A 26572-nucleotide genomic window follows, 5' to 3' on the forward strand; every position below is an offset into this window, starting at 1 on the left:
GTTTGGTCCTTTGAGGACTGTGGTTTATGAGGCCACAGAGGGTAGAGGCTCAGAGCATGGCTTGCTCAGTCAGAATGCTTGGTTCCCAGTGTGTAAGCCCCCCACCTTCTAAAAGCCCATTGGCTTAGTGAGGATTCTAATGCCACCTACCTCCCAGAGTTGTTGTCAATGACCAGAGAGAAGGTGCCTGCTAGACTCTCATGGAGAGACTGCATGTGGTATGGACACAATTTGGGTTAACCAGTCGTGCTCCCATTATTACTTATTTGCTCTTAGTTAAAAGATGCAACTAAAATTTAACCCCAGTGTCAAATGGAATTCACGTTTTAGCTTTGGATTGCATAGCTTTAGAACTAAGATTCTGAAAACTCTGTTTGAGGTATGTGTATTTATACCGTAGGTATAACAAATATTTGTTTCTATTTATTAACAAATGCTTATTGAGTGCCTACTATGTACCAGGCACATAGACCCGACCTGCTCCCCTGACGTTTATACTCCAGGGAGGGCTGTACCATGACAGTTGGTATCTCTTCTGAACGCTGCTTTCCTTTTCTGCTGATTTTATAATGACATACTGAAGCAAATTTTTTGAAAACAAAACAAAATCCAGCCAACCTACAATCTCCTCTTTCTCCCCCCAACCCGAAAGGGGGACCTTCAGATAATATAATCTTGTCCACAGTTTATACACAGCCATCATTTACATAGTTTTGCTTTTAGCTAGTTCAGGGTATTGACTAAAATATCCTTTGTTTGCTGGTAGTGAAAATAAAGGAGGTGCGTACATGTGTGGCTGGAGAGGGGCAGCTACCTATGTAATTAGACCCATGATATTACTGAGAAAACAAAACTTTCTTTAAAAAACACAGCTCAGTGGATTAGAAGATTCCTCGCAAAGCAGATGATCACTTGTTTCAAAGATCTGCAGATAAATAGGAAGTTACATTAAAAACTCCCAAATGCCCAGTTTAGTTCCTGATGTTCAATTGCAAATAAACAAAGTCCAGGCTCCAGAGGGACCATATGGGGGAACGTAGAGAAACAATTTACCATGCATTATCTGAGTGCTCTGGAATTCCCTTCCAGAACAGAAGACCTGGATCTAGCGGGAAATTTACCATAGGAATTGTTCCATTGATTTAGCTGCATGTCACTTACTGAGATATTAAATACCCACACACAATTTTACATGTGTTTTAAACAAAACCTGAAGTGATAGCCCTTCTGAGAGGGGGGGAAAAAAGAAAGAACTGAGTCTCTTGCTGCAAAAATTATTTCTCTCAATGATTATTGTCATCCCTTTTGAAATCTTTCTCCTTCTCTCTTTGAACAGATGACCCTAAAGCCATTATTGCTAATCTCACGGTAAGCATTAGAAGTCCCCTGGGCTCTGCCCTTGGAGCAGCTTCCACTGCTCACCTCCTATGTTCACCTCCCCTGCCCTTCTGTCTATTTGTTTCCCTAAGAGCTTTCAAAATTTCTGGCCTCTGTACAGCTTCAGGTTCCCTAATAGTCTTGGCAACAATACAGGCTGAGAATATTTGATCTTTCCATTAGAACTGAAAAGTATTCATTCATAATTAAACAAATCCTTACTCTCTCTCAACCAGATATTCCCACCACCCTGTTCCATCGTTCTCCATCCATGATAGAGATCTTAAAAGCATATGAGAGTGTAATCACACATGTCTGAACATATGCCCTCCTCCCTTCCTACCCCACCTCCCATCTTTTGACTTGAAGCAGTTGGGAAAGGCCTTGAAGTTTTGGTTGCTCTCAGTGATGGTCTCACAAGTCAGGAATGTATCTTAAAAAGTCCTAACTCCTCTCCGATAACCTTCCATATCATCTTCAAAGTTATCTAATCTCCTTTGAACCTATTTGTTTTCAGCTTGTATTATTCGATAGAGGGATAACAAATTCCACTTATTCTCTAACCAACCTTCGTTTGGCTTAAAACCTCCATCAACTTTCTGGAGAAGGAATATCTAGGACTTTTTCTAGAAGTCGCTCCATCTAAACTCCAATTTCCATTTATATTTCAGTGTAAAAAACCAGATCAGCACTTTAAGCCTTACATGAAACAGTACCTTCCCAAACGTTTGCACTATGCCAACAACAGAAGAATTGAGGACATCCATTTATTGGTGGAACGCAGATGGCATGTCGCAAGGTAACCTGGGGACTGGTTGTCCCTGAGTCTCATCTTCATAATCACCTCTTTGATAACTGGAGTGCTATAAGTGCCTGAGCAATCATAAAAAGAAATCTCAGTTGAAAATCTCATTGTTTCCAAAGATTTTGTACGCTAGATAAATAATTAGCCCTGAGACAATACATCTCTGTGTTCTAGGTCTCAGCATCTCAGTGTCTCCTTATAGTCTCTGAGTGCATCTCTGTGTCTGTCCCTTTTTCTCTGTTTCATTTTTTGGATTTACATTCTAGCCTGTATTCTTATTACTTAAGTAAGTCAAAAGTCTGACTGGGACATTGCCTTATCACACTAGACTGATAGGGTCTCAGTTGACAAAACTTAGCCTCCTGCAACGTTGATAGTGGAGATCAGAAAATGTTGTTAATCTTAAAACCTCTGTTATGGTGGGCGTGTTTTATATTGCCTTAAATATTTCAGATGTTTGCCTTCTTTTGAACTACAAAGGACTCTCCAATACTGAAGAGACTATTCCTTACTCTTGGATCGGGTGTAGAATGTGTCTGGAAGCTCTGACCACTTCCAAAGAATTCACCGTAAAAAGTTGATCCATTTTCACGCAGACCTGGGAGCAGCCCTTTCCACTCACTCTTCTTTTTTGTCCTTAAGAAAAGTGTTGTGAATCAGTCTGTAGTGATAATTGGACAACTACTTTATGTACCCTAGCTGGGTACTTTAATGAGTTTACGAGGGAGAGAAGATGATGAGAAAATGGTGGTCCTCTAGGAACTTCTATCCATATGGAACACCTGGGGAGACAAATACATATACATCCTACTATAGTTGTCAGGAGGGTATGTAGAGTTAAATATGTAGGAACATGAAGACCCAGAAATTATTGAATTCACCTAGAACAGACATGTGGAATCTTTATTAAAAAGTTGTAAAGATGTGACCAAAACAGCTTGGCTGACTACGGCCTCTGCAGGAACATTTGTGTACGGGGCGGCTTGGAAGAAAGAGCAAATTTAGTGCAGTTGATAGGTTTATACGAAGAAAATCTGGTTGAGTAGAAGTTAAGTGAAAGATGAAAACATTTGAGCAAATTAACATAGACCAAAGCTGGGCCTTTTAATTAGCAGAGAATCTTTTAAATTTAACTCTTGCATTGTTGAGTTATTATATGTACATATCCTAAGCTGAAAGTACTTTTCTTAAGAGTGGGGACTCAAATATTTAATTTTTTTATATTCTCCCAAGCACTTTACTTCAGTGCAACGTACCCCATAGGTCTTAGGAAATATTTGTATTAATAAACCTGAAAGTTTTTTGGAAAAGTGCTACATCACACTTAAGCAAAAAATATCTTCCTGTCACAACAAAGAAGGTCAAATGGTTTTGATGTCCGGAGAGTTATGTTTCCATTTTCTATTTCTAAATAGAGATATTGTCTAGGTGAGGCTGGGCTTTTATTAGATATGTCACTATTACATCTGTTAAGTTTACCACTCAGTTATACTCTCTAGTTGCATTATACTGATAGGTAAAGTTGTATGTAAACATTTTTATAGAATACAAATCTCCATTCATTGATTAGACATCACATATTTAAAAAGTGCCTACTATGTGCTTGGCTTTGAGCCTAGTGATGAGTATATAGAAGTGAAGCAGACAAACATGGTCCCAACATGGGCAATCTTGGGGTGTCGGAACTAGTGAAGTACATAGACAGACAGAATATTACCTGTGTCAAGTGCATTGCTCAGTACAAGCACGAGGTGCCAGGAGGGTACCATGACTTCTGTTCAGAGGTCCCCATTTGTCCTGGGCTGATTGTCAAAGCAAAGACCCTTGGGGGAAATGAACAGCATCATCTTTTTATCATCACAGGAATGATGCAATTAAAATAGAGGCAAATATGCTTGTAAAATCCACTTCTTAGAGATGTTTTGTGCACTGAAATTGACTTTTTATCAGAGTGATTTCATGAGAAATCTCGACTGATTATACAATTGTTTCGATGCAGGAAACCTTTGGATGTTTATAAGAAGCCATCGGGAAAATGTTTTTTCCAGGGAGACCATGGATTTGATAATAAGGTCAACAGCATGCAGGTACGATCCCAGAACTGTGAATTGGTTGTTTTTTAGCGACTTTCAGCAGGGATGGCGAATGGTGGTGTGAGTGAAGTTGCACAGTGTTCATAAATAGAGGAAGCGTTGCTACGGGATATTAGCAATGTCTGATTGTTTTTGTTTGTTTTCTTTTCTTTTGGAAGACTGTTTTTGTAGGTTATGGCCCAACATTTAAGTACAAGACTAAAGTGCCTGCATTTGAAAACATTGAACTTTACAATGTTATGTGTGGTAAGTCACTTTTTAAATCAAAACCAATGAGACGATCTTGAGTTAACAGGCGAACTTCCTCAATGTGAGAGAAAGAAATGAGGTGTCTGTTTTCCAGGACCACCTCATCTCCCTGCAAAAAAATGTTGTAACTTGCCCATTGGTTCGAAGGACAGAATGTCATCCCCTTCTAAGGCTTCTTTGTCTTCCTTCAAAGGTTGACTAATGGGGAGTTTTCATAGTGTTGCTGTTGGCAGCCCCTGGCTGATCCAACATAGCATTACAGTTTGACACCACTGGTCAGAGACCTGGTAAAGCAGAAGTTCTGCACAGAGCTTGCTCCCACCTCCATCTCTCACGTTGCAGCCCAGTTAAAGTTTTGCCAGCTTGCATCCTGGCCAGCTATTTATGTGCTCCTAATTATTTTTCTTCCTTGAGCTTCTACTTGCTGAATGAGGACAACTTTTCCTATTTAGTAAGGGAGTGCCAGTCTGGTGGTTAGAGGGGGAGTCTGAAAGTCGGGTCTCCTGGGTTCTTTTCCCATCTTGGCTGCTAGCTTCCCCTGCCCTGCCTCTCAGCTTAGGCAAGTCACTGTGTGCCCACTTGGCAACCATTCACTTGCTATGAAATCAGTCCGTTCATTTCACAGAGGCACTTCAAGGCACAAGGCCAAAGCCTCCTCTTGTCCCCGTACTCCTGTGGAGTGCATTAGAGGGCAGACCAGAGGTTATTTATTGATTATAAGTCTCATTTCAAAATTTGGGATAAAAAGTCTCATAGAGATGGAGAAAGGCAGTGATACTGACACTGATAGTCCTTGGGTTGTATCTATCATAGACATAGGCAATAGCTAAGTGAGGACCTATTCCTTCACTCTTTGTTTTTGGGAGTGTCTCTCTCTATGGTCAAGTAATGAACATGGCTATTTCAGAAAGCTGTGGTAAGACATGGGCAGTCTAGAATGGTTTAGGAAGTAAGAAGGCATTGCCTACCGTTTCAATTTGGTTTTACCCAATTCTTATTTGTGTTCAGAGTTTTCAGACCCTTGGAAGGTGAATGGTTTTGACTTCACCATGTCTCATCAAAAAATATTTATAAAGCATCTGGCTTCTTTTCTTTCTTCTTACCAGATCTCCTGGGCTTGAAGCCAGCTCCTAATAACGGGACACACGGAAGTTTGAATCATCTCCTGCGCACTAACACCTTCAGACCAACCATGCCAGAGGAAGTTACCAGACCCAATTATCCAGGGATTATGTACCTTCAGTCTGATTTTGACCTGGGCTGCACCTGTGATGATAAGGTAGAGCCAAAGGTAGAAATCTTTATGTTTATTATGGAGAAGCTTGTTGGGTATAGAGCAGTGCTGTCCAATAGAACTTTCTGTGATGATGTAAATGGACTATATATTTGCTGTCCAAAATGGTAGCCACTGGCCAAATGTGACTTTTGAGAGCTTGGAACTAAATTTTTAATTTTGTTTAATTTAATTATTTTAAATTGAAAGAGCTGAATGTGGCTTCTGGCTACCAAATGGGACAGCACAGGTACAGAGAATGAAGGACAAAGAGTAGAATTCACGATGCTATTGTACGGAGTCACAATTCTCAACCAAAGGCTTTTTCCTTTTTTCAACCTGGATCATGTGTCTATCAGTCATGGTCCCAATAGGAAACAGATGGCCCATGCAGAAGAGGTTTTTAAAGAGAGTTTAAAGGGATTGTTTCAATCATGTTTAATGAGAGGACTATTTACAAAGACTGGGCAGAGCAAAGGGAAGTCAATGAGGGATGGTGAATCACCCTGGGGCTATCAGGGTACCAATCCTAGGTCTGAACAATAAAGGAACCAGAGCATGGAGAGAGAGAGCGAGAGAGCTGTATAGGAAGGGAATATAGGATTTGGCAGATGGGTGCAGCAAATACACTGCAACTTGGTAGCGAGGAAGCTGGGGGAGTAAATACCCCCAGTTGTCTTTCTCCTCTAATCTGCTGCTGGTGCTTCCCATTGGTGGAGCCCAACAGGAAGCAAGAGGGCAAGCTTGCTCTTTGATGTGATGCTAGAGGTCAGTCCCCCAGGGCACAGAGCAGGGTAGGGAAGGGTGCAACATGGATGCAAATAGAGACTACCCAGCACGTTGTGATTGGACAGTTTGAAAACCAAACAAACTGCAAGTGTTAAGCAATAATTTGCTTATTGAATTTTATATTGATCAAAGACCTTTATAATTGCCAGTCAGTGCTTCTGACAGCAAGAAATAACCAATGTTAGCATACTGAGTTGATGTGATTCCAACACAGGGCAAAGAAATCTGTTATTTTTGCAAGTCTGATTTTATTATGGGTAAATGTGTCTTTCAATTAGAGCTACTGTCCTATCCCCTTCCCCTACCATTTGCTACCTTCTAGGATTCCTAGGGGCCTAGGAGCCAGATATGAGAGGCTCCGTATGGGAGGAATTCAGTTTCCTCTTCTTCTTTACCTCCCTTTTTTGCTCCTTCCTACTTTTTGTCCTGGCAAGAACCAAGGAGGCTAATGACTATAAAGGAGGTAATCCTCAGACCTCGGCTGGAGGAGTTGAGTTGCCAGAGTCAACAGGAAGTGGCTTTTGAAGTGGATTCCAAATATAATTTTAGGGGAATCTATTAATTGTATCTTGTTTTCTGAATTACCTTTCTTCTGGAGAACAAGAAATAGTTTGGATATGTTATCTTAGACCATTTTAGAGGAATTCTGGGTTGTCTTTGTTTTGTCTATGGGTTTCTCCAAAAGATTACCTTCCTTTTCTTAAAAAAAAAAATACAGACATATTGAAAAGGTATAGAGATTAATAAAGTGAATGCCTCAACACACACATTTTGAGAAAGAAAACATTACAGATTGAGTGGAAGTTCCATGTGTGCCCTACTCCCCTAATCCCACTTCCTTTCTACCCCATAGATAACTAGTATCCTGAATATAGTGTGTATAATTTTACTATGCAGGTCTCTATATGTTTACTGCATACATATGTATCTCTTAAATAATATAATAAGTAATCGTCAGTATAGTTCCCTAAAATAAACTGTGGTATAGTTTTGCATATACCATATATAAATGGTATTTTTATGTAAATGCTGTTATGCTCTATGTATTCTGCAATTATTTTGTTCATCATTATGTTTTTGACATTGATGCATATTAATATGTGAAGCTTTACCTCATTCATTTTTACTGCTAATAGTTAATATTTAATTGCATATATATGCCATAATGATTTTATTCATTTTCCTATTTGAGAACATTTGGTAATTTCCAATTGTTAGCGCTTCCAAACAATGCTGCAATAGACATTATGGCAAATGTCTTCTTGTACACATATGCTGGAGTGTCTCCAGGATGTACAGTGAAGGATAGCGTTGCTGAGCCATAAGTTGTCAGAATCGCTGAGTCATTACTTTGCAGCTTTGGAAAAAACAATTTCATAAATTAGTTTGGGAATCACCTTAGTGTACCTAGGAATTAATCTGAAATATTCAGGGGATATTCTAATTAATTTACAAATATGTGCCCAAATAGTCATCATTACCAACATGGGAGGTTTCTACCATGACTATCCACAGTTTTAAAGAAAGGAAACAAAGTTATAGAGAGATTGAATAAGGTGCTCACAACCATAGAGTTACTAAGAAGTGGTCTAAAATGTCAATTTAAGATAAAATAGGAATTCCTCTGCAGAGCTTATGATATTGATGAAGATTAGGATCCTGTTTTGGATTTAGCAGGGTATTAAATAGAGAGAACAGTGCAGGAAAGAAAGAATGTTTCTGATTTGCTTTCTTTTCTCTTTTCCTCTTCTGGTTTTCTCACATGAAGAACAAATTGGATGAACTCAACAAACGCCTTCATATAAAAGGGTCTACAGAAGGTAAGGAGTTGATGGAAAAAACAATCAGATAAGTTTTTTCTAGTTTTCAAAAAGTGAAGAGACTTCTTATTTGCTTCATAGTGTAAGCACAATATTTTTTAAAATTCAAATTTGGGTTGCAAAGTGATTTTAATATCCATCTGGCAAAGGATATTGGTTTATCTATGCACACAAGATGCCAGCTGTATAGTAGTCAGAAAAGTTCCATTACCATTTTTTTTCTCAATAATTTTTAAGTCCTCTGAAAAACAGACATACCATTGTGTATACGATGTCATAATTTAAGGTGCTGATGGGGACTTCTATGAAGGGAATGGAAGTCACAATTATAAATAATGGCAGCTGGTTCCTATACTGAAGCTCACGTACCTGGAGAGGCAGTGTGCATGTTGTGGTGGGGAGAGATACACAGAAGGAATCAAATCAGAATTCCCTCTCTACTTAAGCATCACCTCGAGACCTAACTCAATCTCCTCTTATTTTACATACAATGATAACATACATATATTAGCCAACTTTTGCAAGCTTGTGTCTAAAAAAAGAATCTCAATGATTTGCACCAAATGTGAGCAAGAGCGTTTCTTGCTTACACTTGAGTGTTGTGACTTTAGGTCAAGTGTGGCTCTGCCCCATGTGTACTCTTTTTTCTGGAATCCACGCTAAAGGAGTAGCCCCTAGCTAGGATATGTCCTTCTTGTGCCAGAGGGAAAAGAGTAATGGCGGACCATGCAATGGGTCTCAATACTTCTGCATTTGTGAGGCATTTGTCACTACCGTTCACAGTTCACAGGCGAAAACCCAGCATACGAAACCAATGGAGTAAGGAAGTATATTCTTTCTACAGGGATGCTGCCCTGCAAGTCACATGGCAATGGGTGGCAGTATATAATTCTTTACAAAAGTGCAGTAAATAATTAGGAACAATAATGCATTCTACCGCACAAGCTCTTCCTTCTGGTTTTGAAATTCCAGAAAATTAGGAGAAAATAGAAGAGGAGGGAAAGACTCCTATGCAGGTTACTACAGTAGGTGGGAGAGCATCTTGTAACAGCAAGGGAATGGCTAAAAGTACATGAAAAAGCAGATAGAAATCAAACACAGCATCCCCAAGTCATGCAGTAAAGACCCACATAGTCAAATTCTCCTGAGAGCATTATATGAGTTATTAGCTTACATATGGTTCTGTTTATCATATGTGCTGTTTCCAATCTGATTAAGTGAAGCTTGAGGAAACCAGTAGAAGCTTTTATTTACTTGACTTATTTTCCCTCTTTATAAAGATTTTCATCTTCTTCCTTTTTCCCTTTCTGCATCACCACCCTTCCTCTTCTCTCTTTGATCATAGAACACACAGACTCTTTGGCATGTAATTGGATGAACACAGCTTTGAAGACAGAACTTAGTGGTGGAAGGTACACAAATCCTTCACAAACTCTAGAATTGATCTGAAATGTTTGACCTCTAACCTCTAGCGGACTACAGTGTCCTTATAATTAGAAAAATTGAAACATTGCCAGGGTCAAAGAGTACAGAGTCTCATGATTTGAGTTTTTCAAATATTCAATCACCAAGGCAGGGAAATAATACTGAGATGTTTCTCTTCGAAAAGTCACTAACAAAATAGTTAACTATGATAACTTTTAATGGGCTCTCATGTTTTTGCTGATTCAAGCTCTGGCTATTCATGGTACTAAAATACTTCCGTCTGGGAAAAAAATTCTGCATTTAGTTTGTTGGTGGCAGTGTGACAACACCATTTCCACAACTCAGCATAAACAGTAGCCTCAAACTTCTGAGCCTGAAAATAAGAGGCATCTTATAGGTGAATCACTGACTTTCAAGACTGGAAGGAGAGATAGTTAGTGACCTCACCTCTCCATTGCTCTGCTCAGAGGTGACCCTAAGTGTCTTATTTTAAGATGATTTTACCTCACTGAGGCTTAAAGTTTGTATACTCTTATGGACATGGACTGTAATGGGTAGTTGTTGAGTGTGCCTACGCTGTGCTGGGAACTGATTTCTCTGAGACATTTGGTTCTGTCAGCTATGTCACCAATAGTTTTCAACATGTGACTTCACAGTGGTGACATAAAATATTAAGGGAGGATCATGTTAGCGCATCTCCTTGGTCTGTTCATGACCTAGTGAGACAGGCTTTAATGATACAAGAGAAACTTTAAAGCTATTACATGAAATAAAAGTAATTATATATCATTGTCTAATGTTCAAAGCATTTCCTTGTTTAGATTCTAGAGTGTGTGTAAGCCTTGATATGCTTTCTCCTGTCTCTCTCTCTCTCTTTCTGTCTCTTGGTCTTCGTCTCCTTAAGGGTCCTATCTCAGGGTCCTATCTCAGTCATTTCTTCAGCCAGAGAGCGACATTTTCTTAGTCTGAGTTCTTTCAGGTCTTTATGGTGTTTCTTGGGTCATAAATCTAGTCTGCCACTTGAAATATTCAGTGTCTGCTTCACTAGTGAAGAACCGCATGAATTCGAGTCACTGTGTGTGTGACTGTATGTGCGTGTTATATTCAGAGTAATTACTTCTTTCTGGATATCTTTGAATATATACTGAGGCTTTTAAACAATTTTGTGGACCTAAAGTTCTATACAAATGTAAAGTTGTGTTACTTTTATTCCTAGTTTTTTTAAACACACCCATAGGTAGCCAGTTTTTTCAGAATAGACTACGTGCTGTGCACATTCCATTTGTAACATTCATATGTGGCTGTTTTAGTGTCATATGCCATAAAACCACTCATACATCTGTATAAAGCGTACGTGTAAAAGCTGTACATTCTGGTAGTGAAACAACCCAGGGGATGTTTTAGGTAAAAAAAAAGAGAGGTATAGTAAATTAATCTTAGGCAATATTTCACTATAAATACTTAAACTCTTATAGAATGAAGTCTTTTACTAAAATGAAAAGAAAATATATCGTCTTCAAAAACAGTGATCTAAACTGCTTGCTAAAGCCCTAATGTTCTAGATATGTGGTGAATTCTGGATCTAATTACATGACTGTTGTTGTTTTGAATTACATGTACATAACGTCTTGGTAAAATTACTGTTCAGTGAAAACTCTTTTTTTGTAAGGCCTTGAATCAATAGATGAATGAATGAACAAAATGAAAAATTTTAAGTCTCTCATAGCAAGCAATTCTGGTACTCTAGCCAGGTATAATTTTCATTGTAAGAATAATTGCACGGTTTATGCTCACCTTAGTCTTTTCTCTATTTACATTGCTATAGAAATGTTTTATATTTTCTTAGTCAGGTTAGCATTCACTATAATCTTTGTGAGAAAAAGAATGAAATATTATTTTAACATCCATATATATTTGTGCCTTTATCATACACAATGAGAAGTTAGTTTGGATAGAAAAATGACTTAAACACTAGTAATTCTTGTTAACTTTAAAGCAAAATTCTAAATATGACTAGATAGGGAATCTCCTTTGTAGCTCTTTTCTGAAGTGTTTCTCAATTTTGTTATTTATGGAGATGTTAGTTGTGCTATAGAAAGAAGGGGATAAATGTGTGTTTCTCTATGCATGTATCCTTGTGTGTCTTCTGGGGAGGACTTGGAAGAAATCAATACATAGGATAATTGTTTATGACTTATAGTAGGATTCAAGATGAATTCGATGGAGTGGACATAATTTTAATAACCTTTAACCACCAATATTCCTTGTGGATATTAAAGTAGAGCATATGCCCTTTACTAAATCACTTCAACTACAACTACTTTCAGTCAAGATTGATCCAGGTGTTTTACATATTTTGCCTCTAAACAGGGCAACATCTCAGTGAGATATGAAGCTTTGGGAGATCAAGCTACGGAATCACAGAGCTGTAAAGCTGAGATGGGATTTGACTCTGGTTCTATTTGACACTAAAGCCCTTGTGCTGTCCTCTGTCAGTGCTTCTTCTGAGAGTTGGAACAAAGAGAATATGTCAGGAGAGAATCTCAGTGCATGTCAGGGTTTGGAAGTTGTTTCTGAAGTACTGGATGCTTTGACACAAATTGCTGTCCTCATTAGCTTCTCAGCATGCATGTCTCAGGAAGAACTCATGTCTGGGAGTAGCTGGATTTTCATTCCAATATGCCCTCCACTAGAATAACCCAGCAGTCAGCATCCAGCTGGAGACTTTGCAAAAAGCTGAGGAGAAGAATAATGGACCAGGAGTATGGAGGCCTAGATTCTGGGTACTGCTGTGTAGCTGAATTATCTTCTACAGATCATGAACCTTCAGTTCCTTCCTCAGTAAAATGGAGATGATATTGATCTGCCCAGTCTATCTCTCAGGATTATATTGGGCAGGTCAGGTTTGGAAAGCCTGTTCTTGAGAGTCATAAAGAACAGTATTTTTTAAAAATAAGACAAGCATTTATTTATTCAACAAGTATTTACTAAGTAGATGTTATGTGCTTGGCATTATTGGAGGTAGAGATACAATGGTGAACAAAACAGAAAAATCCCTGTCCTCATTAAGTTCTTATTTTATTGTGAGATTTAGCCAGTTGATGAATTACAACATAGTTTTAAAGGTTGAGGTAAGAAAGGCCAGGTCACTGATCAAGGCATTGAATCTAATTCCAGAGGAGGTTGACATGGTGGTAAATGATAGTAGGCACTTATAAGGCAAAGGAGGAGAAAGGTTACAGGAAAAGAAGAGACCTTGGGTAGAGATTTTGTGGTAAAATGTAAGAACATATTATTGTGGGAGTGAATGTTTTAAAAAAACAAGAAAGAGGAGAGATTTTCATGTGGCTCTCAAGTCAGCCAGCTCATCTGTGGGAATATGAATCAGGAAGCTGAGGAGGGAAAAGAAACACAAACTCAAATCTGGATGACCGGATCTTTGAAGATGAAAAGAATGAGCGCTGGGGAAGTCCTCACCACTTGAAAAGATGTGCCTCACAGTATTTTGCCAAATGTGGTATCTGGGGGAGACCCTTGGCCTGTACCAAAAATGCCAGAGACTATTGTAAACAGGGAAATGGGATGTGGAAGAAAGGCTCTGTCTAGAATTCCATGGAGTAGGAACTCAGCCTGGTTCCTACTGGGAAGACATGGGATATACTAGATCCGTATGAAGAAATCACGAGGAACATATTTCAAATATTTCAAAAGCACAGGGTCATCTCCAGGGTGGCTGGTCTCTGGATGAAGAGCTTATGTGTCCAAAGACTAACATTTGAGTACACTCTTGTGGCCTGAGCAGGGACTTTCTGCTCAAAAGAAATGCACTAGATGGCTTGCCCAAGATGTCATAAGGAGTAGCAGAGTCAGACTGTGACCAAGAACCTGTGGTTCTTTGATACTCTTCTCTGAAAAAGGGAAATCTAAATTTTGATTCTGGATGTTAAAGTTTGTGTTTCTTACTGCAAAGATTAGACGAAACTACTATGCTTCGGAAAGACCCAAGTAGATTCTTTGGGTCAGTTGGGGAACTTGGTTAGATTTTAGAAGACTGTCAAAACCACTACATTTTTTTTTTTCTTTCATGTTATGTATAGCCAGTTAACAATCGGGAAAAAGTTAGTCAAGTGATGATATATTTGTGCTCCAACTATGTGCCAAAATTGCAGTTGTGCATAATAGCTTAGAAGCTATGAAACCCACATTTCAGAAGAAAATTGAGCCTCTACACGAAGAGCAGAAGAATGGGTAGAGGAGAAGCTTATGTGTGGAAATCTTTCAGGAAAAAGTGAATCTTAAGATATCTCTTCCTGTCTTGTGCCCCCACTCCCTGTCCTCCTCGTGTCTCTTCCATGAGGGCTGAACTATGTGACCATATTATTTGTCACCCACTTTTGAGTGTGAAAACAGGCACTGTTAACAATTATGCCAGGGAACAGGCATAAATCAGGACATGGATTCTCCCTGGCTTAACTTCACATGCTTTGTCAGGACTGTAGCGATGCCACCTCAGCCCCAACTGTGGCATTCCTCATGCTGTGTTCCCAGCACACTCTATAAATATCTCTAATACAGTGCATACCATGTTGCATTTTAGTTATTTGTGCCATGTTTGTCTCTCTCATTGAACTGTGAGCTTTTTGACGATAAGAGTTCTATCTTAATTGTCTTTGTCCAGTATCACTATTCTATAGCCCAAGGCCTGGCACAAAGAAGGTACTCAGCAAATGTCTGACGAGGGGGAGTACAATTAACGAAAAATTTGAAGGGAGAGAGGTGACAGGACTGGTGGAGAAGATATGCTGGGTAGAGAGAAAGAAAGGGAATCTCATGTAAGATAGCAGAGAGCTGCCAACAGCAATCATGCACAGAGCCTGCAAATAAATCAGCCTTCATGGAATGGAGATGTATGCTGAGGAATGCCAAGAACTAAGGAGGACTGGAAGGGGGACCAGAGTTGGTGGAGTCTATAGATTGTTCCAGATTATTGTTTGGTGGCTGCTCTCAGGAGGGGTGCTGCATAGAGAAACATGGCTGCTGTTTTGTTGTCCTTTTAATGGATTGGATGGTAGGTTTGCATTTGAGTTTGGAGGAATGTGTTTGGTAAGCATTAAAACTTGAATGATAAAAAAAGAATAGCTTCTCAAAGAATTTTGATACTTCTGCTTCCAGCTGAAACCAGGAAATTCAGAGGCAGCAAAAATGAAAACAAGGAAAACATTATTGGAAATTTTGAACCTAGAAAAGGTTTGGTTTGAGTTTTGAAGGAAAGTCTGACTTGGTTAACTGCCCCCAAGTACTACTATTATGATTTGCTGGCTTTTTATTTGTTCGTTATATTTCATTTATATAATATTATCATATTATGTTCTAATTCTTAGGAGTGGGTCCCAAATTTGGCAGCTTAACCAAGGCTTCTATATTTCCTGCAATGCTGACAAAGCCCAATTACCCAGAACAGGCTTGTGCTCTAACAGTGCGGGCTGCTTTGCCTCAAATCAGCAGTTCTACTTGGGAGGGTCTTGCAAAGTATTCTACAAAGAGTTTTCTCTGTTACTTGCCTACAATGGTAATACTTTAATTAAAGCAACATGTATACATAATTTAATAAGTGATTTCAAGAACTGATTTTCTCTATTAGAAATAACAGTAAAAACTTTTTTGATTATCACTTAGGGAGTTGTGGATTGCCTAAGCCTCAGTCTCTAAATATTTTGGTCTGTAGGACCCCAATTTCCAAGAATCTATGAAAGTTCTGACTTTAGCCTATCCAAAACGGGCAGATCAAGCTCGAGGCATTTATTGTGGGTGTGGAATGAAGGTTTGCATACTCAACACCCATGTCTTCTTTCTATAAGAGTAAGATTTCAGACCTTTTTTTGTTTTTTTTTTTCTAAGAGGCGAGCTTTCTCTTGAGGGTCTGCATCTACATTCTGGGGTCCTAACTGAGTTCCTTGGTGACTGACGACCACCCCTCTTCTGTATTTAAAGGACCCTCTTGAATGCCCACTTATTTTATCTATACATGTTCCTTTAAGTTCTTACCTAAAGAGTTTTCCTCCATGTGACAAACCTGCTTACTTTAAATGCTCATTACTACTCACTTTTTATGCTGAAATAATGCATATCTGAGTTGCAGTTTGCAAATGATGATCAAAGAGTGCCTTCCTCTTAATTAAATCATTGGTTAATTTGATGAGCCTTTTCAGGGGTCAAATGAATTCATTCTACAAAAAATCCAATCCTATTGACTTCTCATTCAGCCGGATCATTTCAAAATTTACTACATATTGTTTCCTTCCTCTACAGATTAAAATTCTTTGTAACTAAAAAAAGCATTAAAATAAGTGTGGCATTTGCGTTATAGTTTTGATAACTGTAAGCCTTGACCCGTGCTAAGGTGATCAAATAAACCACAGTACTGTTAGGAAAACTAACTTGATTAAATTAAGGAGAAGGAGCTACCTTATTAATAAATAAGCAACCAAATTGTGGACAACTTGACTCTCTTCCAATATTTCTTTAACATTTGATATAAAGTTTAATATGTGTTTAACCCAGTTAATTTTTTCTTTCCTAGAGAGACACCTCCTCTATGGACGACCTGCTGTGCTTTATCGGACTAGATATGACATCTTATATCATACTGACTTTGAAAGTGGTTATAGTGAAATATTCCTAATGCCACTCTGGACATCGTATACTGTTTCCAAACAGGTCATTGAGAAAATTGGGTTATATATTCTTCATGTGATTATATTCCTTGCCTTAATATAATGATTGTTTGCTTAACAGAATTTTGTCTTAGAAAAGATTTTAATTTTTCCTGATGAAAGAAATCCTATGCTGGATCTATTGCAAGCTATTTTGAACCAGACTTTATTCATGTTCACTATGATTCACTGTGTTCTGATAACTTCATGGTAATATGTTAAATATCAAAGGGAGCATACTAATCCTTTTAGTTTCTTTTACTCTGTCATTGCCGGCAGTTACAGAAGCCAACAACGTTTGGCTGTTTGTTTTAATAGACTTTATTTTTCAGAGCAGTTTTAGGGTCACAGCAAAATTGAATGGAAAGGACAGAGAGTTCCCATATGCCCATGGCCCTCACAGGCACATCCTCCCCCACTATAACATCCTGTTTCTTAATAAAGGTTTTATGTTGGGGTTTCAGTTTTGGTGAAGATGAAATTGGTAAGTTTGTATCAGGAATTAGAAAAATTTATCTGGCAGTTGTTTTTAATTTCTGAATACAAATGACTACTTACACTGCCCCAAACACAGCTTCATGTTAATTTGTCCTGTGTGCACAAACGTATGCTCAGGCACATACTATATATATATGTGTGTGTGTGTGTGTGTGTGTATATATGTATATATATATATACAGTCTTTCTTTCTTTAGGGGATATATCTATATTATTTTTCAGAGTGTTATTTTTTAAGCTGTCTTCTATGGAGTCCTATTTGTTATTTCAACAGGGGGATTTCTGCTTTATATATTGTTATTTTACTTAAGACTTTGATAAGAGAGTTCTGCTGCTAACAAAATAAGAGTTTGAAAATTACTGGCTTACTCTATTTAAAATTGAGACCTTTTTATTTTAAGGTCTCAGTTATTTAAGAATATCAGAATGTGAGCTATAGTGAAAGCTGGAGGGGTTTTGATTCTGGCTGTTGATAGCTGAGCAGTTCCGGCTTCAGTATGTCTCTGTGGGTTTGCGATGGCATTCCTGAACACCTCTGACTCCCCGTGCAGGCTGAGGTCTCTGGCATCCCGGATCACCTGACCAATTGCGTCCGGCCTGATGTCCGCGTTTCTCCGAGTTTCAGTCAGAGCTGTTTGGCCTACAGAAATGATAAACAGATGTCCTATGGATTCCTCTTCCCTCCTTGTGAGTCGTAGAGTATCAGGATCTGACCATTCTAGAGGGGCATTATTTTGTGGAGTCTGGAGGTGAAACTTGGTATTCAGGATTTCAGCGGTTTTCAGGTTTTCTTCAAGGGGGGTACTCAACAGATCGAAGAGATGAACATCTATGGACTCCTTCCAAAATCATCCAGAAAAGAGAGCAGCTTTCACAAATCCTGTTTTCAGGAGAATTCTAAAGTGTAACAGAATATTCTGTGTGCCCCTTCACATCATTAAATGAGAATCTGAAAGTGAAATAGTAAATCATTGACACTAACCTTTTAAATAATTCTATAGAGATGATCTCTTAAGAATATGTGAAACCCTTTAATCATCTCTCATTCCCTTGATGACACTTTTTTTTTGAAGAAGAAGATTAGTCCTGAGCTAACATCTCCTGCCAATCCTCCTCTTTTTGCTTTGGAAGACTGGCCTTGAGCTAACATCTGTGCCCACCTTCCTCTACTTTATATGTGGGATGCCTGCCACAGCATGGCTTGACAAGCGGTGTGTAGGTCCACACCTGGGATCTGAATTGGTGAACCCTGGGCCGCCAAAGCAGAACATGTGAACTTAACCGCTGTGCCCCTGGGCCAGTCCCTTGATGACACTTTTTTTAAAGTCCAAATTACACTAGTGAAATCAAGGAATTCTTTTACATAATACTTAGTAGACCCAAGACTAGGTAGGAAGGAAAAGCATTGTAAAAGTTTTTGAGAGGGAGCTATGGAGTGAAGTAAAGAGACTGAGTGGGAAAGAAGGTAGGAAATGCTATATAAAGGAGAGAATGAGTAGGAATAAGAGTAGATCCGTTCACTTCAGGCTGTTTGGACCATTTCAGAAGATTACTTCTTGATTGATGTAGATGTTGATAAGTAATGGACACTGTTTGTTTTCCTAATGTTTAGATCTGAGCTCTTCACCAGAAGCTAAATATGACACATTCCTGGTAACCAATATGGTTCCAATGTATCCTGCTTTCAAACGTAAGTCCAATATTTACCTAGTAAATTATTATTTGTGAAAAGAAATATTTCTAAATTTACCACTTACCTTTTCTGCCTCCATATTAATTTTAATAATAAAAATGCCTTTCATGTGTTTAACATTTATAATTTTTGAACACCTTTATGTAAATTCTCTACTGTTAATCCAAAATATGAATCTGTGAGGGAAGTTGGCAGGTTGTTTATCCCTTGTTTATAATTAAGAAATTGAAGTCACAAAAAGTGAGGCAGGTCGTGAATGGTAGAAGCTGAACTTAACCAAGTTTTCCTTCTAATCTGGAGTTCTTTCTATTTCAGTGCTCGTTATATTGGTGATTAAAAAGAGTCTTCTCTGTATTTTGGAGGCCTCTTGACATTTTATAGCATCTATATTTATTTATTGAATGTTACAGTGAAAGCTACCAGCACCGTTCTTGTTTAGCGTGATGGTGATGATATCTTCTGAATGTTGACCCTGAAATCCAGCAAAGCCTAATTGTCTTCTGCATCATTACAGTATTAAATTCAGATAGTTTTAGGGCTGTGCAAATTATCTTAGCTTCTTTGAACACTCGTACTTTCTGTGCACATGACATAAATATTTGTGGATGATAGTGATGCTATCCATGGTATAGGCACAATAAGCCTTGGCCCAAAACAGAGTTCTAGTCCTTGGAGTTGGGATCATTAGCTGTGTGATCACAGAAATGCCATTTAACCTCTCATTTGTGAAATTACAAGATTTGATTGCACGACATCTATGGCTTATATGAATTTATCACTTAATTTGTTCAATGGCCAAAACAATCATTTTCTATTTCTGATAACAAAGAATTCATTCATTCATCCACCCACCCATCTGTCCATCCATCCATCCATCCATCAATTCATCCATCCATCTATCCATGTATTCAAAGATCGAGAAAGCATTCTGGTGTAGCTTTTACCTCCCTTTAGTTCATTTACAGTGAGCACACCTATATGCTTATAGGAAAGGTAGGAAAGGGAATCACCTTTACCTAATTCTACTCGGTAAAGGAGCATTGGGCTGTGTTACAAGACTCTTAGGGCTGAAACAAAGTCTCAAAATAGGAACAAGTGATTGTGAAGTGTCATTTGCAGTGACAGAACTGCCCAACTTGACATTGGTGAAATGGCCAATATGGTTTAAAGAAAAAAAACTATTTATTTGATATTGTAGGTAGTAAATGAAGGTTTATTCAAAGGTAGAATCCATTGCTTATGAGTGGAAAATTAAAGTATGCTTTTGAAAGGAGGTTTGCTCTCAGGCTTAATTGAGAAATGTTTCAGAAACCCACATAGATACATTTGTCATAATATTACATGGAATGCAGCTTCATTTAATTTCCACAAGTCAGGGTTTCCAGGATTCCTTTATTCTTTACTGATGCCTTTTTGACCGAGCAGTAATAAAGGAAACACACGGTACCACCCTGAGGCTGGCATGGCAGAAGGCCTGTCACAGAGGGCTCGCTGTTCTTTACTAGGGGAATGGTTTTTTCACATGCCACATTTCTGCGGGTTTGGCCTTTTGACTGTTCTCATTGTTGTTTCTTTTTCTCTCTGCCTGTCCAATTTTTATGCTTAAGTTAACATTTGAACTCTCCCACTGTCCTCCTTTTTTTGTTACGAACAATTATCTACGGTATTTTGGCTCTGGTGGGCTGCTCTGTCCTTTTTATTCAGAGTAGAGTATCAGAGGGGATAAAGAGCAGTTGAAGCACTATGGGAAAAGTGGTCAATAACTTCTTAATAAGAGACATAGGAAGTGATAACAGCCTGAACCTCACAACCCCCACGTAGACTAGTGTGTGGTAAGTTAAATCTAACATTTCAGAACCAACTCGTTGTGTGCCTTTCCTGTCCTCTTCTGTCATTCCCCTCTTTTGCCTTCCCCTTTTTCCTTTCTGCTTTTCTCATGCCCCTCTGATTGTCCATAAAATAAATTGGAGCTAGGGTGGACAAAGAAGCCTTCTCCAGGGGGTGACCTTGAAAATGAGACATGAATAATGGAGGAGAAACCAGATATGCACAGATCACAGAATGAATTTTCCAGGCAAAAGAAAGAGCAAATGCAAAATCTTAGTCTGAACTGTTTGGCAAGGTTGGGGACAGGTAGGAAGCCATGTGCCTGAGGGGGACAGAGGTAGGGAGTAAAGTTATAGAGGTGGACAGGGGCGTCATGGTAGAAAGTTGGGATTTTATCCTAATTACTGTGAGAAATCATCTGAGGTGTTAGAAATGGGTGTTGGGGGGAGTGTGATACAATCTTATTCGTGGTGTAGAAAGATCCATCTATGTACTCTACTACTTAGAGAGTGGGCTACAGGGAAGTAAGAGTTTCTTACCAAGAGCCCAGAGAGTAGTCCTTTGTAGTAGTTCATTGCAGAGTGGATAGTAATCTAGACCAGGGTGGACAGAGTGAAAACGGTGAGAAGTGGTCAGATTTGGATGACTGAGATGTATTTTGGAGGTAGTGTTGACAGGACTTGTTCACATGTGTGTGAAGTAAGGAGAAAAGTCAGGAATGACTCCTAGGATTTTGACTTGAACATCTGGGCAAGTGCCAGTGCCATTAACTATGATGGAGAAGCCAAGAGTTGGAGCAGGATTGGGAAGGAAAATCAAGAATTCTGATTGGATAATTTTTTGCTCTACGTGATTATTAGGTATTCAAGTGGACCATGAGGCGGGTGGTTAGATGACATGTCTGGAGCTCCGTGGAGAGGTCAGGGCTAGAGACATAAACTTGGCAACTAGCATATCTGTGAGATCATGAAGGAAGAGAAAGTAGATTAAGGCCTTTTTTCAATTTCTCACAAACACCATACTTCCTCTTTTGTACGTATTGTTCCCCCTACCTAGAATGTTCTGTCTCTACATCTTGGCCTAGGGAATGCCCATTTATCCTTCAGATTTCAGCTCAGTAACCACTTCATCTGCAAATCCTTCCCTGACTTATTGGGCTAGGTTAAACTCCCCGACCAATGTCTCCACATCTTCCTCTTTGCTGGTTCATAAATGACACACACACAGCTAGTGCTTTAGGAGGGTTCTTCTCAAGAATCACGACAGCTCTAGTGTCTCTTGACTTGTGACATTTGGCTAGTAGAATGCATCCGAGAGAGAATTTGGCCAAAGCAAGGAGTTTTCTTCATGAAGAACTGATTTTTATCTTTGTACAGGAGTCTGGAATTATTTCCAAAGGGTGTTGGTGAAGAAATATGCTTCAGAAAGGAATGGAGTTAATGTGATAAGTGGACCAATTTTTGACTATGACTATGATGGCTTACACGACACACAGGACAAAATCAAACAGTAAGCGTTTCATTTCCACTCAGTGTGTGTTTATAAATTCCAAGATCTCACTTAAGGCTATTTTTGAAATATTCACATACTAGGGAAGTGCTGATCCTCCTTAAATCTTTTGCTCTTTGAATCTCCTTGTGGTTTCTTCAGTTCTTTTGGACCTTTGAGTAAACATGGCATCGGTGGTTAGAATGGAATTGGGTTTTGTGGCAAATAAATGCACTTTTCCCTTCCATGAAAGAAATGTATCAAAAGATTAAAATTTTTTTTTCTCAATTATTCTTCAACAACTCTTCAGCAGGAAGATGATAATTTTCACTTGTCTGCATTATTTGGGGGAACTTTTGCAATCCCTTAGATTTTCTGAGTCAGTATATCTCAATAGAAAATTGCATATAGACTTTGGTCAAATCGAGTTTCTACCTCTCTGTGGTGCTTGAGGATATGAAAGAATAAGACATACTCTGTTCCACAAGGAACTTACAGTCTGGTGGAGAAGGTAAGAACATGCAGATACAAAAAGTTCATAATAAGTCATCATTTAATTTTGTACATGCATGAAACAATTAGGGAAGCACAAAATATGAGGGTTTAGTTGTGATTTATAGATAGAGAACAAAATGCATATAGGTAACTAATAAAATAGAATTTATCTTACTCCTTTCCAGTCCTTCATAAGAGAATTTTCATCTTAATTGTACATTTATTTTATTGTTTATCATTGCTATAGTTTTTAGCCCAAATTACAATATCAGTTCAATCATGGTTTTGGTATTTGGAAAATGATTAAAATTAAGATACTAGAAGACCAGGTATGGAATTGCAATTTCTATACTTCACTCTACTGGAAAAGATATTTTATACCTCTAGGCTCATCACTAGCACTCAGTCCTTAGTATTTTCTTTAGTTAGTGAGTTCCCTGTACCCAGCTCAGGATCTCATTTTGTCTTGAAAGGGCTATTATTCCCCTAGCTCCAGTGTCACCTGTCTCGGGTCCATTTTATACAACTCTGTGAAAGTGATCCCCCTGAAACATGGATCTCATAGTGACACTCCCTAGCACAGAACCCTTCAATGGAACGCTACTGCCTAAACAATAACGCCCAACTCCACAACTTGGCCCTCAGAAGCCTCCATAATTTGGCTTTTATTGACTCTTCCAGCCTTACATTTCTCCTACACTGATATATTCATCATGTCCAGCATCCAAGTCTTGGTTCAAGCTGTTTTCTTTGCCTGGATTATCTTTTTCACTCTGCCAGGTTGAGAGAAAAATGAGGATGCAAGGCAGCAAAAACATTATGTTCAAAGATAGAGAAGTGGGCTAGTGCCTAGAAGTGAAAATGATTCAGTTGAGTGGGAATTAATTTCTGTGACTTAGGCAAGAGCCCTTGATCACCATTTAGAAAAGGAAGAGACTACATCAGTTGGAATTTTATTTCACCTTCCTTTCAGGTACGTGGAAGGCAGTTCCATTCCTGTTCCAACTCACTACTACAGCATCATCACCAGCTGCCTGGATTTCACTCAGCCTGCTGACAAGTGTGATGGCCCCCTCTCTGTCTCCTCGTTCATCCTGCCTCACAGACCGGACAATGATGAGAGCTGCAATGTGAGTTCAGAGACAGAGTCCTTTTGGATTTGCTTACATAATTCATCTTTGTTTCTTAAGCAGAACACACTTATAAAACATTTGCACTATACAACCAAGTGGAAAGAAGAAAGGACCCAAACAAGACTTTGCTTAACACTTGGGAACTTTGTGTTCTAATGGCATTTGATTTTTCAGTATAAGGATGTGTGTGTGAGAGTGTGGGTGTGCATTTAACATAATTTTATTTATTTGTTCGATTTTGACGAAAGATAAGAGTGCCCACATGGCCTTAGTTTTGCAAAAGCCATATATATTTTGTAAAAAGAAAGAGGAAAATAGCAAAATTTTGATGAATATTGAAACTAGGTAAGAGTTCACGGGGGCTCATTATATTCTCTATGCTTTTGTGGATCTTCAAAAGTTTCTATAATAAAAATTTTTCAAAAGACACACACACACCCTCACACAAATCAGATTTTCATTAGTTGCTTGTTATGAGGGCAGTTGTAACACGTCACCCCAGTCTCAAGTAGCACAGATGACTCCTGACTTACTTGTTCTTACGTGGAGCCAGGATGGCGTGATGAGAAAGCCCCAGGCAGGAAGAAAGGAGCTATACTCTGTGATCCTGGCCCTGTGCTAACTACACTCAGGGATGAATCACAGAGCTTCTCCCCATCTCCTTAATGTGATGGAAAGTCTGTGCTCCGAGGTTGATTTCAGAGGTGATGGTCTCTAGGATTTTGTTTTATAGAGTAGAAGGCACAGGGCTATAATCTTCAAAAGAGGGTTTCCAGTGAATAAGCATACTCAAATTCCTAATTGTACATGGTGCTCTGAGAGGAACAATAGTGTGAGTTGAACATAGTTACTTCTCTAGGCAGACTTCTGTGGGAAAAGCACATAAAACAGGAACAGAAATGGCTACATTAAAAAGCAAAGAGCGAAAGAATGGCTTCAAGAGAGATTGTGAGCTTCAAGGACAAGGTAGATTTGGGGCTATGGCTTCAGTTATAGGTGAAGATTGAGGCTATGAATATCCAAAGCAGATAATGGATGCAAGAAAAAAGAGATTTGAAATATGACCAAGAAAGCTGATAAAGTTTAGCCGGATATTGGAAATGAGGATAATAGTTGGAGATAAGGTTTTCCAAGTTGTGTGCAATCAATTTAAAATACCAGTAGTAGTAATAGTGGTCATGGCAGCAGCAATGGGACTTGTTACCTTTTGCTCAGTGCATATTACCATCCAACTGCTGTGTGGGTTCTCTAGATATATTATTTATAGTCATCCAATTACCCTATGAGGCAGGGATCTGTGATCTCCCCACCTCCCCTTTCACTCACTGTTGAGAAACCTTTAGCTAATAAAGGTAAGGTATGTTACATGGTTACCTGCTTAGTTAGTAGGAGAGCAGGATGTTAGATTCAAGGCCTCTGACTCCAAAAGCCCATCCTCTTTCTTTTTTTTTTTTTAAAGGTATCCTTTTTGTGTGCGTGTGTGAGGAAGATTGGCCATGAGTTAACATCTGTTGCCAATCTTCCTCTTTTCCTTTCCTCCCCAAAGCCCCAGTGCATAGGTGTATATCCTAGTTGTAAGTCATCCAGTTCTTCTCTGTGGGACGCCGCCACAGCATGGCTTCATGAGGAATATGTAGATCCAGGCTGAGGATCGGAACCAGTGAACCCCGGGCCACTGACGTGGAGTGCGTGAACTTAACCCCTCAGCCAAGGAGCTGACCCCACCCATCCTCTGTCAAATTTACCAGCTTTCAATAGTGGTACATTGAGACCTTAGGAATTTTTTGTGTTGCTTAGGCATTAGGTAGCCACGGAAAATATTTACGCTTAAGTGCGACACTTTAGGCTGTGCTTTAGGGAGATAAATTTGAATTGGAGGGGATCAAGGCTGTTGCTCAAAGGGCTTTGACAAGTCTCGCAAGATTGAGGTAGCAGAACTTGAATTGGGGTTGTGGTCTTAGAAATTTAAAGAGGAGGGTGGAAGACAGTAATATGATACTGGAAGGATCAATAAGATCTTAGAAATAATAGGAAGGGAGGTGGAGAGGCAAGGGAACTGCAAGCGAGAGATGAGCTTATTGGCTTGACCTTCTCAGTTTTGACTGTTCATAACCATGAGATAGATAATGGTGTGCCAGGGAGATGGAATGCTTCTGTATAACATGATATACATTCTTTGAACTTCAGTATTACTAAAAACTTGTTGTGGGGAGGTAAAACTTTTACAAAAAAGTAAACACATGTATTATGGAGTGAAATTCAAAATTGCCATGCATTTTTAAGATAAAACAGAGACTACAAAGAACATTTCAGATTTAAAGTAGGCCATTTAGGGTACACCTAGATTCTTAAGGAGTGTATGTTCAAGTTTCTCTGTCATTAGGGGAAATTGATGATGGGAGAGTTTGAAAAATGTTGTTCCAAACTCAGTTAAAAGGCCATTCTTTAGTCACCCCATATTTCACATGTAACAAATGAGATCCACCGATGTCCTCACAGGTCTTCCTGTCCATCCTGGTTCCTGACTCTGCACAGAGCTTAGAGGTATTTCTGGTAGCGTTCATGGCCAGCACACTTCTCATTGAAGAACCCTCTGCCCATGTAGAAACCTGTCCTTGTTTTGAAGTTCACCTTAAAGCTGCTGGAGCTTGAATTCACAAACTCACTTGGGAGAAAGTCAGGGAGGAAAGGCCGATGAAGAATAAATGTCCACAGCAAGAAAGACAATAAGCAAATTCATGGATTGTGCTTTTGTTTGCATTAATGTTCTAGGTTATTTATTTTTAAAGTTTTTCCTTTCCTTACTTCCTTGGTACATAGGAACTTTTATTTGAATTTTATTCATTTTGCATTTTGCAATAGAGTCTCTCTCAGCAAATACTTCTGCGGATTGC

General features: G+C 38.9%; 1 protein-coding gene across 12 annotated transcripts in view; it reads left to right on the plus strand.

Annotated features, from left to right (window-relative positions):
* ENPP2 (ectonucleotide pyrophosphatase/phosphodiesterase 2) overlaps positions 1–26572 on the plus strand; it is a 103873-nt gene that overhangs the window by 74771 nt on the left and 2530 nt on the right. For 5 of the 12 annotated variants that reach the window (XM_046642175.1, XM_046642169.1, XM_046642174.1 and 2 more), the window contains 12 exons: positions 1337–1368; positions 2049–2176; positions 4182–4269; positions 4434–4521; positions 5631–5815; positions 8355–8406; positions 15004–15078; positions 16412–16548; positions 17594–17729; positions 18655–18732; positions 21939–22071; positions 23519–23675. In XM_046642175.1, the coding sequence (XP_046498131.1) occupies positions 1337–1368; positions 2049–2176; positions 4182–4269; positions 4434–4521; positions 5631–5815; positions 8355–8406; positions 15004–15078; positions 16412–16548; positions 17594–17729; positions 18655–18732; positions 21939–22071; positions 23519–23675 (1289 nt within the window). The remainder of the gene's footprint in view (positions 1–1336; positions 1369–2048; positions 2177–4181; positions 4270–4433; positions 4522–5630; positions 5816–8354; positions 8407–15003; positions 15079–16411; positions 16549–17593; positions 17730–18654; positions 18733–21938; positions 22072–23518; positions 23676–26572) is intronic. The other 7 variants (XM_046642171.1, XM_046642177.1, XM_046642178.1 and 4 more) reach the window with 3 other exon arrangements.

This window comes from Equus quagga, chromosome 16 (genome assembly GCF_021613505.1).
Source record: "Equus quagga isolate Etosha38 chromosome 16, UCLA_HA_Equagga_1.0, whole genome shotgun sequence".
Lineage (NCBI taxonomy): Eukaryota > Metazoa > Chordata > Mammalia > Perissodactyla > Equidae > Equus > Equus quagga.